The 14,736-nt window shown below is 48.1% G+C and overlaps 1 protein-coding gene across 1 annotated transcript in view; it reads left to right on the top strand.

The window, feature by feature from the left end:
• Window positions 1-14,736, top strand: part of MSH4 (mutS homolog 4) — a 2,042,424-nt gene that overhangs the window by 1,642,521 nt on the left and 385,167 nt on the right. The window contains exon 16 of the mRNA XM_069233217.1: window positions 2,877-2,995. Coding sequence (XP_069089318.1) covers window positions 2,877-2,995 — 119 coding nt within the window. The remainder of the gene's footprint in view (window positions 1-2,876; window positions 2,996-14,736) is intronic.

Genomic DNA, 14,736 nt, shown 5'->3' with positions numbered 1-14,736 from the left:
ACCGAGCAGGAGGCAACCAGCAGCAGCCCCGCTGCCCAGGAGGCAACCGCCAGCAGCCCCGCTGGCCAGGAGACGACTGCCAGCAGCACTCTGGGCACCAAGCCCCCTCCAGAACCAGTGGAGCATCACATCCACTACCTCTGTCTTTGGCAGGATGAAGCACTCTGGGCACCAAGCCCACTCCAGAACCAGTGGAGTATCACATCCACTACCTCTTTCCTTGGCAGGATGAAGCACTCTGGGCATCAGGCCCCCTCCTGAACCAGTGGAGACTGTTATCCACTTGAGAGACTGTGGCTTTGCACTCCCCAAGATTGAACAATGGGCAAACCACCCACTGTAGAGACTTGAGAGACTGTGGCTTTGCACTCCCCAGGATTGAACAGTGGGCAAACCACTCACTGTAGAGACTTGAGAGACTGTGGCTTTGCACTCCCCAGGATTGAACAGTGGGCATGTGGCCGCCTCGTGGATTTGGCTTCCTGCACTTAACCGGCTGAGGTGCCCCCCCTTTCCTTCCCCCTGAGGTGCCTGTTTTATTTCTATCTGATGCCCCAGCAGTGTAATCTCCGTCACATTTGGATATCTTGTGTGTGCCTCGCCCATGCAGTGTGGGCCCAGTGGTCCATGGACTTTAAGGGTGGAATATCCTGGACTAATATTCTTGGTGTATATATTTGTAAATAGTGTATGTATATTATTTGACTACTGAATTTTAATATATTACAATCGTTCAGCTCATTTCCTTTTGTCTTTGCATTCTTCTGGTGGTTTTGGAGGGTGTAACTGTAATGTATCATGCTGTATTGGTGTGTGTGTTGTAGTGGGTGGGGTGGGGGTGGGGGTGTTGCGTGTGTGTGTGTCACTGTTTTTTCCCTCCCCCTCCCCTGTGTCGTAGGTGCAGTACTCACTGTGGTCTTTGCCGCCGGCGTTTGTGCTCCTGGTAGAGGAGCAAGAAGATAAAGGCTGGAAAAATGTGGAGCTCTGGTTCCATGGCGTCCTGGTTCCTCGTGGAGTGTGCAGAGGTGAGCGTTTTCCCTTCGGAGTCCTTTTTCCACTGTGTTTTTGTTTGCGGTTAATCCGCCCCAGAAAAGGTGGCGGATTGGTAGGTTGTGATACTGTGGGCGGTACATTGTTTCCCGACTGTCTGTTGGCGGTGACCGCCGTGCTGTTTGTTTGTACCGCCGTGGCGGTTGGAGTGTTAAAGTGGCTGTCTTTGTTGGCGGTTTCCGCCACGGTCGTAATTCCCTTTTTTTGCCGCCGGCCTGTTGGCGGTCTTACTGACGCTTTAACACCGACCGCCTGGGTTGTAATGACCACCTATATCGCTTAAGAGAGTCTAACAATGATTATTGTAGTTCACATCTCCTATTCCCACAGGTTGTTTGGGTGTGTCACCAATACTAAAACACTTGTCTACTACTATGCTAATCTGTGAAATTCAATGTAACAAAATATCTGCCTACGGGCTTTGGCACAGTGAAATAATAATCCATCCCTAAAGGCATACTGAATTTAACTCATGCTTTTCACAATAAGTATTTCAGGCCTCCTGACTTTGTTATAAAGTTTCCTAATATACATATCAAACCTTTGCGAATCTGCCATTACTTTTCTCAATGAACGGATGAAATCTTTTACCTTTATGACTGGCTTTACACCTTACCCAACACCGGCCTATTCAAGTTCTCACAAACCGCAAAGATCATGCATGCAATTATAAAATTACAAATATTTAGCTAAATAGGACGTGCACAACAATATACTACCCTCTATCAATGGAGACAACAAGAATCGTCACAATGAAAACCCCCAGGGGTTGTCATAGTGGGTGTCCAACATAAAAACCCTTGCCTTTTACAGTAACCTGTAAGATTCCATGCAACAACATTCCTAATTGAAGGCTTTAGTATACAGTAATAACAACCGAAATGCATATCAGCTTTAACATATCTTTTTTTTACCATAAATACATTCGGACTAGTTCCTTTATCATAACATTTGATACAAACAACAGATCCAACCTATAGCCATGATCATTGGCCTGTCGCTACAGTCAACGCAGTCCTGCGCCAGCAATTATAAACTTCACCACAAGCCAAAAAATGCAAAACATGCTGTATTTTTAGTGGAAGCACACAAATTTAGCTCCTTTACTCAGGGTCTAAAACATGTGGGTGGAGCATAACCCCCTCTTTCATTGGAATTCTGAAAGGTTTTTTTTGTTGCTCACATAGTGACAGTTACTCTGTCAATCCCAACCAAAATTTTAATGTATGTTAATGACTGCCCTCCTCCCATCTTTGCTGCTTCCAAAGACAAACAGTTGTTTAAGACACATTAATACCATTACAGTGTCATGTGTGTGCCCCTGAAAGTTCAATTTTAGGCAGTTGGATAAATAATCAAAATGATCACAGTTGCATGGAGGGCACGCACATTTTTTTATTGAAGCACACAACAAATGCCTAATGAAAACATGTACTCATGACTTCCAAAAAAGTAGGCCCTCTCCTGGTGATTCTCACATAATTGTCTGGTGACAGCTACCTGTTAAGCCAGACCATAAAACACTGATGGTGTGGTGCACAGCTTATGTTGTGGTAAACTAACCATAATTTGAATCCCCATGATGCACTGCTTATGACATCACGTATTACATCACACATTACATATTAAATAACATAATTGATGACATCACTGATGACATGCAGCGTATTATGTTAAGGTTGTTCTTTGTTAATTGTGATTTATAAAACAATCATCTGCAAGTATTGACTTTTTGTCTTTAAAGGCACAAAGGGGTGGTAGGCTTTAAGGTGCAAATGGCTATTATTAATGAACATATGAAAAAGAGACTTTTTATATTTTTGCAGGATCTTACGTTCCAGCAGAATATTCATCTTTCAGAATTGCTGAGCAGATTTTCACTAGAATTGGAATGGATGATGACATAGAAACAAATACGTCAACATTTATGAAAGAGATGAAAGAGGTAAAAGCCTATATTTTTATATAATGGAACTCCTTGTGCCTTTACGGTAGGTAGTCAGGAGGTGGGTGGTAATGTGACTGATTTCCTGTTTGCTCTCCTTTGCATTCTCCACTTTATTAGAGTGTGGTGGAAGGTGGTATTCCAGATGACAAGCTGCTAATGGCTCTGTCATCAGGGACACTCCCTTGGTGGTACTAGCACTGATGAGAGTGGCGTTGGAGGGGCTTACCTGTTATAGGCAGGGAAGCCCCTTAGATATCATTGCTGGTGGCAGAAAGCCTCTTTGGGATCCTCTGTAAAACGATGGTAGTTCCAAACATATGAAGATTCCAGTCAGGCTAGGATACAACTCCCACCATGTAGCTTGTCTCCAGGAATAACATAGGAGCCCTAAATTCTGCCATGCCGCCTTAGCATGGCATGACTTTCTTCCACTTTTTCCACCTGAAGCATTGGAAACCCATTTGTGGAGAAAATGACTGATATTGTCATGGAAACCCCTTAATTTTGGCAGCTGTGTGGACTCTTCAGCCAAACTACTAATGTGAGCATGAGCTTAGACAAACGTGGAGCTATGTCTTGGCCTCAATGGCAGGGTTTCCCCCCAACAAATGTCTGCAATGATAGCACAGTAAAAAATAAATTACACATGTGAGTCCTATGGTGTGTCCAACTCCAAGACCCACACAACTAATGTTTACCAAGCACTTGGAAAAAATGTAATGAGATTTTTGTTCAGGACCATTGTTTCAATGGCAGTCCCAGACAGAATGTCAGTTGACATGGCAGTTCTGGACATAATTATATGGCAATCCTGTGTCATTCGTGTCAGCGCCAAGGCATCAAGATTGTATCCCTGATGCTACACGTTTTGGTGGCTTTGCCACCAGGAACAATGAGCCCCCCCCCACAATCTGAACGAGGTGGGAAATTTAGTGGTGACATACAAGACTGCCATTTTTATACAATATCCCTTACAACCCAATTCTAAATGACCCCCTCTGTGTTCACATCTGACTTGTACTGTAATTCTGCTTTTTATGCCCTCTCATTTCCGAATCAAGACTTTGAAAAATGTAGAGGGTACACACAAAATAGAGTTTTTAGATAAATACATAATATATAATTGAATTATTTATAATGTTGCTAACAGTGGTATCACATATAAAGAGTACATCAAGGAACTGTCCACAAATACAGACAGATGAAAGATGTGATTTTTGCAGAGTGAAGAAAGCTTGAATATCCACCTTGCAGTGGTCCACCAAGAATGAGACTAGAATCACTCTAAAACAGTTTCTGATTGGCAGATTCACAATTATGGCCCTCATTATGACCTTGGTGGTAAATACCAAATACCGCCTAGCAGACTGCCGCCAGCATACCGCCTTGGACGCAGACATATGTGTGCCACATAATGACACGTACAGTCAAAACTGACAGAAAACAGACACAACCACAAATCCGCCAAACCCACTGAACGTGAAAAACTGTCAGTACTGCCACCAATACCGTTATGCCACCAACACTATGCCCTCCAAATAATGACGCACCAATCACCACAGTGGACATTCAACGACGGTAAACCTTTGGCGTTGAACACTGCCTCAGTGGATAAGGCCATTTAAAGACGAAACAAGACAACATTGGCCAGGACAAAAAACCCACACTTGACACAAAAATACACCCCTCTACCAACAGCACTAAAAAACACACACCCACATCACCCACAATCCTTTGCTAACATGACAAGACCGCAATAGCTAGCCACGCAAATCACAGATAGCTTCACACACACACCACAACCACCCATTCATCCGTCATGCACCACTCACCCCACTTCCCCCCAGATTACTCAACACCCTCTGCACAACACACACCACACACAACATCCATGTACCGACAAAGGAGCCCCCGTTTCACTGATGATGAGTTGCGGGTGATGTTTGAGGAAATAGTCATGGTAGAGCCACAGTGTTTGAAGCACAGATCCAGCAGATATCCATTACCTGGAAGATGGAGCTGTGGCAGAGGATCGTGGACAGGGTGAATGCTGTGGAACAGCATCCACAAGCAAGGGACGACTTCAGGAAGAGGTGAACGACCTATGGGGGAAGGTACGTTCCATAGCAGCAAGGCACCAGCTTGCTATCCAGAGGACTGGCTGTGTACCCCCACCTCCTGCCCGACAGCTGACAGCATGGGAGGAGCAAGTCTTGGCAATCCTGCATCCTGAGGACTCACTGGCATTGCTGGAGGACTGGACACTGGTGAGACAATTTTACTAAATATCCATTCCCATACCTGCATGCCATCACCACCCCTCACCCTGAAACCTATCACTCCGCCATATCCCACGCAGAGCACCACCACAACTAACTAGCCCAAATGCCAAGCCCTGCATGCCATATCAACTGCATGCACATCTCTTCAAGCCCTGCATGTACACCCACCGCCAATGCATGCACAGCATTGAGAACTAACAATCCCACAATATATCACCATGCACAAAGGTGGCAGGGCTACAGCAATAATATAGGGGAAGCTAGGGATGCAGTATATGTCACAGACCTGTAGCATAATACACCACTTACATCTCCACAGGTGCTCCAGACACTCTCAGTGGAGAGGAGGTGCCACAGCTACCCAGTCCCCCACCAGAAGATGCCCCCAGTGATGACAGCAACTCTGGACTTCTGGATCTGGATGAACTCCTGGCCCATCAGGGACCACTGGTCAGTCGGATACCCCAGCCCACACCCAGTCCACCACAGAGCCTCACCACTCAGTATCCAACACCACAGCAGCCACCCAATGTCCCCACACCTTTGTTCCCAGGACACACCAATCAGCAGTGTGCCCACATGTAGAGGGACCCCAGTCCACACCTCACAGGCAAGACAATGAGGGTCCTGGGGTCAGTGGCAGTGGGCACCCGGTTCAGAGGACACAGGCACAGGGGGCCAGGGATACTCAGAGGACAGCTGTGCACCAGGGGGAGAACAGGCCCAGGGAACCAACTGTGCAGGAGGCACTCACTAATGTCCTGGGGGCTTACCACCAATCCCAGGACAAGATGGTTCAGGTGATAGACATCATGCAGGAGAACCAGCGGCTGCAGGAGAAACACCACCAGGAGATCAGGAAAGAATTGCAGGCCCTCAACACCACCATGGTCTCCGTAGCAGGGAGGCTGGGTGATATGGCCAACATCATGGGGAGTACACATCACACCAATGGGCCCCTTCCACTAGCCAGTCAACTGACCAGCCCTCTACATCTGCTGCAGCTGGTGGACAGGAGGCCCTGCCACCAGACCCACAGGCCACCTGTACCTCTCCCCCTGCAGAAGGTGAATCACCCCACAAACGGTCCCTGCGACCCAGACAGACACCAGAGACACTTGCCAAGACCAAGACCACCACCAGGAAATTAGACCTTCCTGAATGTCCCACTGGTGTTCCACTGTGTCATCTTGTCCACTTTGAGCTGCCATTGCTCCCCTTCCTATGGTCCCTTGGACACCGGATCTGTGCTACAAACAGACTGGACCACTACCCTGGACTATTCCCAACCATCACCCTACTCTATTGCATTTCCCATTGTATAACAATTTTCAATAAACACCCTTGTACACAACTTGAGTAATAGTGCTTTATCAACAGGTAATGTACAATGTAACAAACTATGATGAACTGCATAATACTGTGTAAATGTCCAGTAACATGTTGACCTATCCAACAAATGTGTCTCAGCAGTCTGTACACATCACAGCAGTACACGGTTGGAACAACATCAACAGCTGCAATAAGGGAAGATATAGGTGACAGTCAGGTAGGATGCAAAGGGAATGACTGGCATCATGCTGCAGTCACACAGTACAATACTAAAATGTAGTAGTTCAACAGTCTTACCTGAGTGTCATTGGAAGTACTGCTGGATGAAATGTGACCTGCTGTCCACATCCTCCTCTTCTTCCTCCTCCTCACTGTCCTCAGTGTCCACAGCTGCATTGTCACCCCCCTCCTCCTGCAGATAGGGTACATGCCGTCTGAGGGCCAAATTGTGAAACATGCAGCATTCCTAACAGGGGTCATGAGCCAGGACAGGCTTGGGTAACCGGAATCACCTGCAAAAAGTAAGGGACACACATTAACCCAGCGCAATGGTATGGGCCATGACTCCTGAAGGCATCATACACTCACAAACATTGGGTGGGGACACAGGCTCACCAATTAGCCACACTCAGTACCTCTATAGTTGTGCCGTCAGCTGTGGACACTGCTATTCCTCAGGACAAAGACATCATGCACCGACCCTGGATACTTGGCAGTGACGTGGTAGATGTACTGGTCAGCCAGGCACACCATCTGGACATTGAGTGAGTGGAAACTCTTCCGATTCCTATACACTTGCTCATTAGCCCTGGGGGGGATTAAGGCAATATGGGTCCCGTCGATGGCCCCAATAACATGAGGTATATGTCCCATTGCATAGAATCCAGCCTTCACAGTGAGTAAGTCATCTACCTGGGGGAATTCGATGTAGCTGCACATGTGTTTGAGCACGGCAGACAAAACCCTTGCAAGCACAATAGAGAACATTGGTTGTGACATCCCTGCAGCCAAGCCCACTGTCACCTGAGAGGAGCCTGTTGCCAGCAAATGGAGCACTGAGAGTACCTGCACAAGAGGGTGATTTCTATGATGCTGTGCATAGCAGGTAGCAGATCAGGCTCCAATTGTGCACCCAGGCCTCTGATTGTGGCTCTGTCCAGATGATAGGTAAGTATGATGTGCCGGCCCACCAGTGTAGCCAAGTCCACAAGGGGTCTGTACGCGGGTTCTTGCCTCCTCCTATTCCTCCATAGTGGTTGGTACCGAAAGGACAAAAATGTAGAAAAGGAATGTCAACAGGAACCATGAACACACTAATGCAGTGTACACAGAGCATGTTTGTATGTTGGAAACTGGAACTGTATAGGTGAGTACATTCGACTACAATGACACATTTATTATTCTGTACATGTGTACCAGCTTTAGAAAATGGCACCCACCTGTCCTGTATTCATAACCCTCTGTGGAGTATGGGAACCAATGATGATCAACGCCAGTGGTGACAGTGTTCACCGCCGTAGTCATGACCGCAATTTCACTTGATTCCTGACTTTCCACAGAATGACGTCTCCACTGCGTGAGCTGCTGTGACCTGTGTCTGGAACCTGCCATGGCTCGTGCTACAGGGGAAGGGGCCCCAGCCTTCACGTCGTAAGAGTTGGAGTGCCTCATGGACGGGGTCCTACCCCAGTATGGGCAGTTGTATGGGCCTCCAGACCAACAGGTGAGTGCACCATGGGTACTTTGTATGCGACATGACTGCATGGAGATGTGTGTGTGTGCTGGCAGTGTGTCAGGTGGGGGGGGATGACTGGTGGCGGAGTCAGTCCAGGGGTACGGATCATGTGTGTGCCTGATGAGGAGAAATGCTTTTTGTGGGCCATATGTGGGACAGCTGGATTGTCCGGTTCATGGTGTACCGCCTTCTGTGTTTCCTCTGCAGGTCAGCGCCCATCAGAAGAAGGGATTGTAGTGTGCCATCGCCAAGGACGTGCGGACCCTGGGGGTCTATAGCAGGCAGAGCACACACTGCAGGAAACAATGGGAGGACCTGAGACGCTGGGCCCAGTAGGCTGCAGAGGCCCAGCTGGGGATGGCCTCCCAACGAGGGAGGGGTACCTGTCAGGACCTGACTCCCCCTGATGGCCTGCATACTGGCGGTGGCCTACCCAGAGCTGGATGGGCGCTTGAGGGTATCACAGCAGTCACAAGGGTGTGAGTACAATGTTTATGTCAACCACCTCTGTTGGCTGGCATGGGATTTGTTTGCAGGGTACTAGTCAGTGGATGCCCCAATATGCCAGTTTAGATATTGCTGCATGGTCCAGCTCAAGATAATAGGGTGTAAAGCATGTATTAGATATATGACATATCCCATATCAGGCAAGGCTTAGCTGGTCCCAGCTGGTGTGTGGCTGGCAGGGTTTGGCTCCTAACTGCTGTGGTACTTAGCCAATGGTATGGCAGTGTGGCCCATACTGCCCATTCTCAGTCTCAGTGTGTGACAGTGATGTGTCTGCCATCTGTGCTGTTGGTGCTGATATTGACCCTCTGCTCCCTTTCTCTCCCTCCCCCTCTCCTTTTGTTATCCTGTCCATGTGTGCATTAGCATCATCTGGCAAAGGAGCAGGGGCACTGGCGATTGAGGGAGCTGCAGCTACGGGACCCAGGAGGCAGAGTCCACCTACGCCGAGGGGACCAGTAGGATGGAGGGCCAGGGGAGCACCATGGCAGGGACAGGAGGTGACACCTCTGACTCTGATTCGTCCTCCGATGGGAGCTCCCTGGTGGTGCAGACCCCTCTGGGACCACCCAAGCTACAGGTTCTACCGCCACCCCCATACCAGCACCACCAACCTCCCAGTAGCTCCCCACTGAGTTGCCTGTGCCCGCTCACCCAGAAGAGTGGGCATCTCCATGGCCCCAGGCACCTCAGGCCCTGCCCTAGTCAGCCCTGATGCCCTCAGTGAGGAGGCTATTGACCTCCTGAGATCCGTCTCTGCAGGGCAGAAAACCTCAGAAGCAGCAATGCAATGCCTTCCTGGAGGGCTTCCACGGTCTGTTGGTGGCCTTACAGAGATCATTTCAGGCTCTGGCAGCCAGTGTCCCTGTTTTATCCGCCCCCTTCCTACTACCACTAACCAGTCCCAGTTTCCTTACTCCAACCCATCCCACGCACACATTCTGACAAGCATTCACCCAAAACAACACACAAGACTCTCACAGACAAACACAAGCAGCACACTTCAGTTCACAAACACTCACACAGCCTACAGACAGATGCACACACAGCATCATCCACTGCCTCCACTGACTCCCCCTCCTCCTGCACTGCATCGACAATCCCAGATCCAGCCACCTCCACATCCTTGCCCAAAGTCACCACAACAGCAGACCCATAGACATGCACCCCAAACACCACATGTGCAGTCACCACCGCCACCACCGCATGTATCACACCCACCTCATTTGCAGACACCACCACAACATCCATCCACACGTCATGTTTGTCCTGCACCTATACTTTCTTCACCCCCTCCAGTATCACACATACGCTTGCACTCAGACCACCAACAGCCATCCACCTCACACATGCACACTGTCCATGCACCTACACCCAAGTCCAGCACACCTCTTCCTACAACTACTCCCTCTACCTCTACTCCCATCCCTCCTCCCACATCCCTCTCCATAGTCCCTTAGAAGCTTTTCCTTGCCTGCCTTGACCTCTTCCCATCCCCTCCCCCTGCTTTGCCCGTTAAAAGGAAGGTCCCACCACTCCAGGCCAGTACATCAAGCACCCAGTCCGACACAGCTCCACCCCCAAATTCTTCAGCTGGCACCATGGGGCACATGAGTGTAAAACCAGACCCCTGCTACATGGACACTCCCCCCTAAACAGAGGGCTAAGGTGCCGCCCCCTCCCAAACAGACTGGCAAGACCACGAGACCACCTGCAAAACCCAGGAGGCCTCAACGAAGTCCCTGCCGGAGGAGGCACCCCAGAAATCAAAGGCCAAGGAGGCTCCCCAGAAACAAAGGCCAAGGAGGCCCCCAAGACATCCAAGGCCAAGGAGACCCCCAGAAATCAAAGGCCAAGGAGGCCTCCCAGACATTCAAGGCCAAGGAGGCCCTCCAGACACTCAAGGCCATGTGTTTCTGGGTGTGTTGTGTGTGTATGGTGTGTGTTGTGTCACTCCCCCCTGCCCTTGTGTGCTAGGCGGCTGTACTCACCGTCGTCGTCTTCATTGGCGGTGGTGCACCAGGATGGCCATGTCGTGGTACAGCATCGGTTATACTTGCAGTTCAGGTTCCATGGCGGCTGCAGACTCCTGTGTGTCCCTGGAGGTGAGTGATGTGAGTGATTTAAGTGATGTGTTTCTGCCAGGCTTTTGGTGTTTTTGCGACCGCCCCGGAAATCATGGCGGTGTGCTATGTCATAATATAATGGGCGGATCCTTGTCTTCCGCCTGCCTGTAGGTGGCTACTGCCCTGTTTCGTGTTCGTACCCTGCTGGCGGTTGGTGTGGTACATTGGCTTCCTATGGGAAGGATCACCGCTATGGTCATAATTTGGCAGTCATTACCGCCAGCCTTTTGGCGGTGATACCGCCATGTTAACCCTGGCAGGCAGAAGACCGCCAGAGTCATAATGACCACCTATGTATTAACTCTGGATGCTAAATCGGAAGATTGACGAACATGCATACCATATGAGTGGAGAATTGTACCATTCCTGCACCTAGCCATGTCTCACATAATCCAGAGAGGGCTCACTAAGCTACCAAGACAGTCTGATACAGGATCAAGCACTTTCATTTATGAATATTGGTGGGTAGGCAAATATTTGTTCTCTTTAGCAAGTAGAGTTTGACTCACTGGGGTCCTCTAAGCAAACACACAGTCTACCCCAAGCCGCCCGTCAACTTAGACCTAAGCATGGCAGATTTTTTTACATACATTATGAAAAAGCATGTTGATCATTTTTTTGTAAATTCTCTTTTCTTAAAGAAAAGCTAGTTGCAGTGAGGTATTATAATTTTGGGTACCCAGGAATGTTGTAATTAAATAAACCCTATTTATATTTGGTCTGCCAAATTCGTTTTTTCATAGTGATGATTATACCTTAATTTGCCCATTGGGAGAGTAGAACCAGAGAATGAAAGCAATGGAAAAAAATTGGATTTGGAAGAGACCATATTGGTCATCATGTCTGACAATCTTTTAAAATACAGGAGTGTCAGAAACCAGTTCATAGGGCCTGGGGGGCAAACAGTAAGCACTTGGCTTCACTGTGGGAGTTGAAACCTTTTACTCCTGATGTCCTAGGACCTGACCTACTCTGGATCCTGAACAAGTGGGTCAAGTCCCCCTTCAAACCGTGAGTCTCAGTGGTATCGTGGGTCAAATAATCCACAGGAGGTAGACACAGAGGGGCGAACACAGGCTCCAACTCAAAATATGTTTGACAGCAGCAATAAATGATTGTCCAATCAAATACTTGCTTTTTATGAAAAAAGGAATATTTATATATAAACACAAAGTAAAATATGTAATTCACAAAAAATACACATAGCCTCCTGAGGTCAGGGCTCTAGTGTTTTATGATTCCTGAGTCCCACTCAGGTAGACACTGGTACTCCAGACTTTGGTCTTAGGGGGTCTTGGAGGCCCTGGGTGATGTCCTCTTACCTTTCCCTGGTCATAGGCAGAAGTCTTGCAGAGCTCCCCCTGCCTGCACAGTCCGACTTGCTTTTTGGCAGTTGACAGTTTTAGGGCCCTTGAGCTCTCCTTCTTATAGTCCATTACCAGATACCAAATGTGATTTAGAGCCTGAGTCTTTGAAGTTTATGTTTGGGAACTGCTTAATTTTGAGGTGCATTCTCCTCTGCCCTACCCTTCCTCCAGAAAGCAGTCTGTCACAGCAAGGCTACAACACAAGCCATGAGAGTAACTAAAAGTTCGCACCTGGATGTCAGCTACAGTAGTGTGTATATCAAAAGGTTATGCCAGGGTCTTGGCCATAGTATTTATAAATATCTTATCAGCCCCATCTCCTTTCTGCGATGCGCCCACTCCCCTACCCAGTGATCTGTGTTAGAATCAAAGTTCACCCTTTGAAGTGTACTGAAGAGCCTGCCTCTACCTTTCTTCAGTGTGCCCACCAAGCTCACAGAACTGGAGCAGTCCAGAAATCTCTCTAACTCCTCATGTTTCTTCAGGTAGCCCTGGGTCTCCCAAAATGGAACCCAGAATCTTCCATGCATTGTGCCATTCACAGGCACCCATACACCCATCACGTATAACACACATGCACTGCACAGCACCACACACAAACCCAATGTAGACCAAGTTTTAGTTAAGCACACAGCAGCAGAACTTTGAAGAAGTGGACCTGTATACCTCACTCCACTGACACAGGTAAAAAGGCCTATTCATTCCTACTGATCACACCACAGTATACTGCCACCATGCTGCTTAACTCTGGGCAGCAGTTGTTCACCACTATGAAGGCACTGCTTTTGGAGCCCTCCTGAGTACAAAAAAAGTACAGCCAATGTCATAGCGCAGACTCAATCTGTGGTCACACATGACAACAAAAATCAGCATCAGGGATCCAGTCATCATTTCAGTTGGAGCATTCAAGGCAGTGGTACCCATCCATCACAATGCAAAGGACTTTTCCGTTTCAACAAGGAAATATTAGCATGCAAATACTTATAAAGTGAAATTTTTAATCTAGTTCATATTCAAATGTATTTCTAGCTTTAAGCATTAACTACTTCACCACTAACTTATACCTTGATTGGGTATTTGCCTGTTCATATCTAATACTGAACTATTGGCATTGTGATAACACACACCTTCTTAAACTCTTCTTCTGAAGACCAAGGTATCTTTTAGAGTTGTTTGGTAAAAGACAATCTTCAGATTTGGAGAGAGTAGTAAATCCTCACAAAGGGATTCTCCAGTGGTGGAGATTCATCAAACAGAATGCGCTATGGGAGCAGTGTGGTAGTTGTACTTCCACCGGAGGTTTCCCTGCTGTAGGATTTACCATATCCACCACTTCCTTCACAAAGGGACAAATTTAAGAAAAGTGGTGCTGCGCCCCCCTGCGCCTCCCTGCGGCGACCATGTGTGCACTGTATTTATGATATGGCGCACCTTGGAGGTATTAGGAACAATATCATCAACATTGTTTACGCTATTATGGCTGTTAGAAATGGGGTTTTTGGTTGGCAGTCAGGTTACCCTCTGTCCAAGCAAGAACCCTCCCTCTAGTCAGGGTAAGTCACACACAATCCAAAATTAGCCTGTGCCCACCCTCTGGTACCTTGGCACGAGCAGTCAGGCTTAACTTAGAAGGCAATGTGTAAAGTATTTGTGCAATAAATCATACAATACCACCATATAGCACCACAAAAATACACCACACAGTGTTTAGAAAAATATATAATATTTATCAGGATACTTGTAGGTCAAAACGAATAAAGTTGCAATGTGAATTTGTAGAGATATCACTGAAAAGTGATATAAAGTGTCTTAAGTCTTTAAAAATCAAACAAAGTCTCTTTCAAGCACAAAGTACCTGGTTTGGAGTGGAAAATCTCCTCAGAGGGCCACAGAAGAAGAGATATGTGGAAAAATGGTGTGTGCGTCGATTCCTCCCCAGCACACACGGACTTGCGTCGTTATTTTGCATGCGGGGAAGTCGTGCGTCGTTTTCCGGCGCGCAGACAGTCTCTGTCTGTGGATCGCAGGGATTACCAAATGTCCCGGGTCTGTGCGTGGATTTTCCTGCTTGTTTTCCAGCTGCGCGTCGTTCTGCGGGCTGTGCGTCGAAGTTTCGCTCTCACGGCAGACGTTGCGTCGATTTCTCCTTTGGGGGTTGGGCGGTGTTGTACTTGCGAGGCCGTGCGTCGAAGTTCCGGTCGTCCCGAAGACGTTGCATCGATCAGCGTCGGTGTGCGGCGTTTTTCTCGCCGCGGAACAAGCTGTGCGGCGAAAATTTTGGCGCACAGAGCGTCCAAATAAAAAAGAGAAGTCTTTTTGGTCCTGAGACTTCAGGGAACAGGAGGCAAGCTCTATCCATGCCCTTGGAGAGCACTTTCACAGCCAGACA

The sequence above is a fragment of the Pleurodeles waltl genome, chromosome 4_2 (assembly GCF_031143425.1).
Source record: "Pleurodeles waltl isolate 20211129_DDA chromosome 4_2, aPleWal1.hap1.20221129, whole genome shotgun sequence".
NCBI lineage: Eukaryota > Metazoa > Chordata > Amphibia > Caudata > Salamandridae > Pleurodeles > Pleurodeles waltl.
Note: the sequence above shows the minus strand (reverse complement) of the source record. Positions and strands in the feature narration are given on the sequence as shown.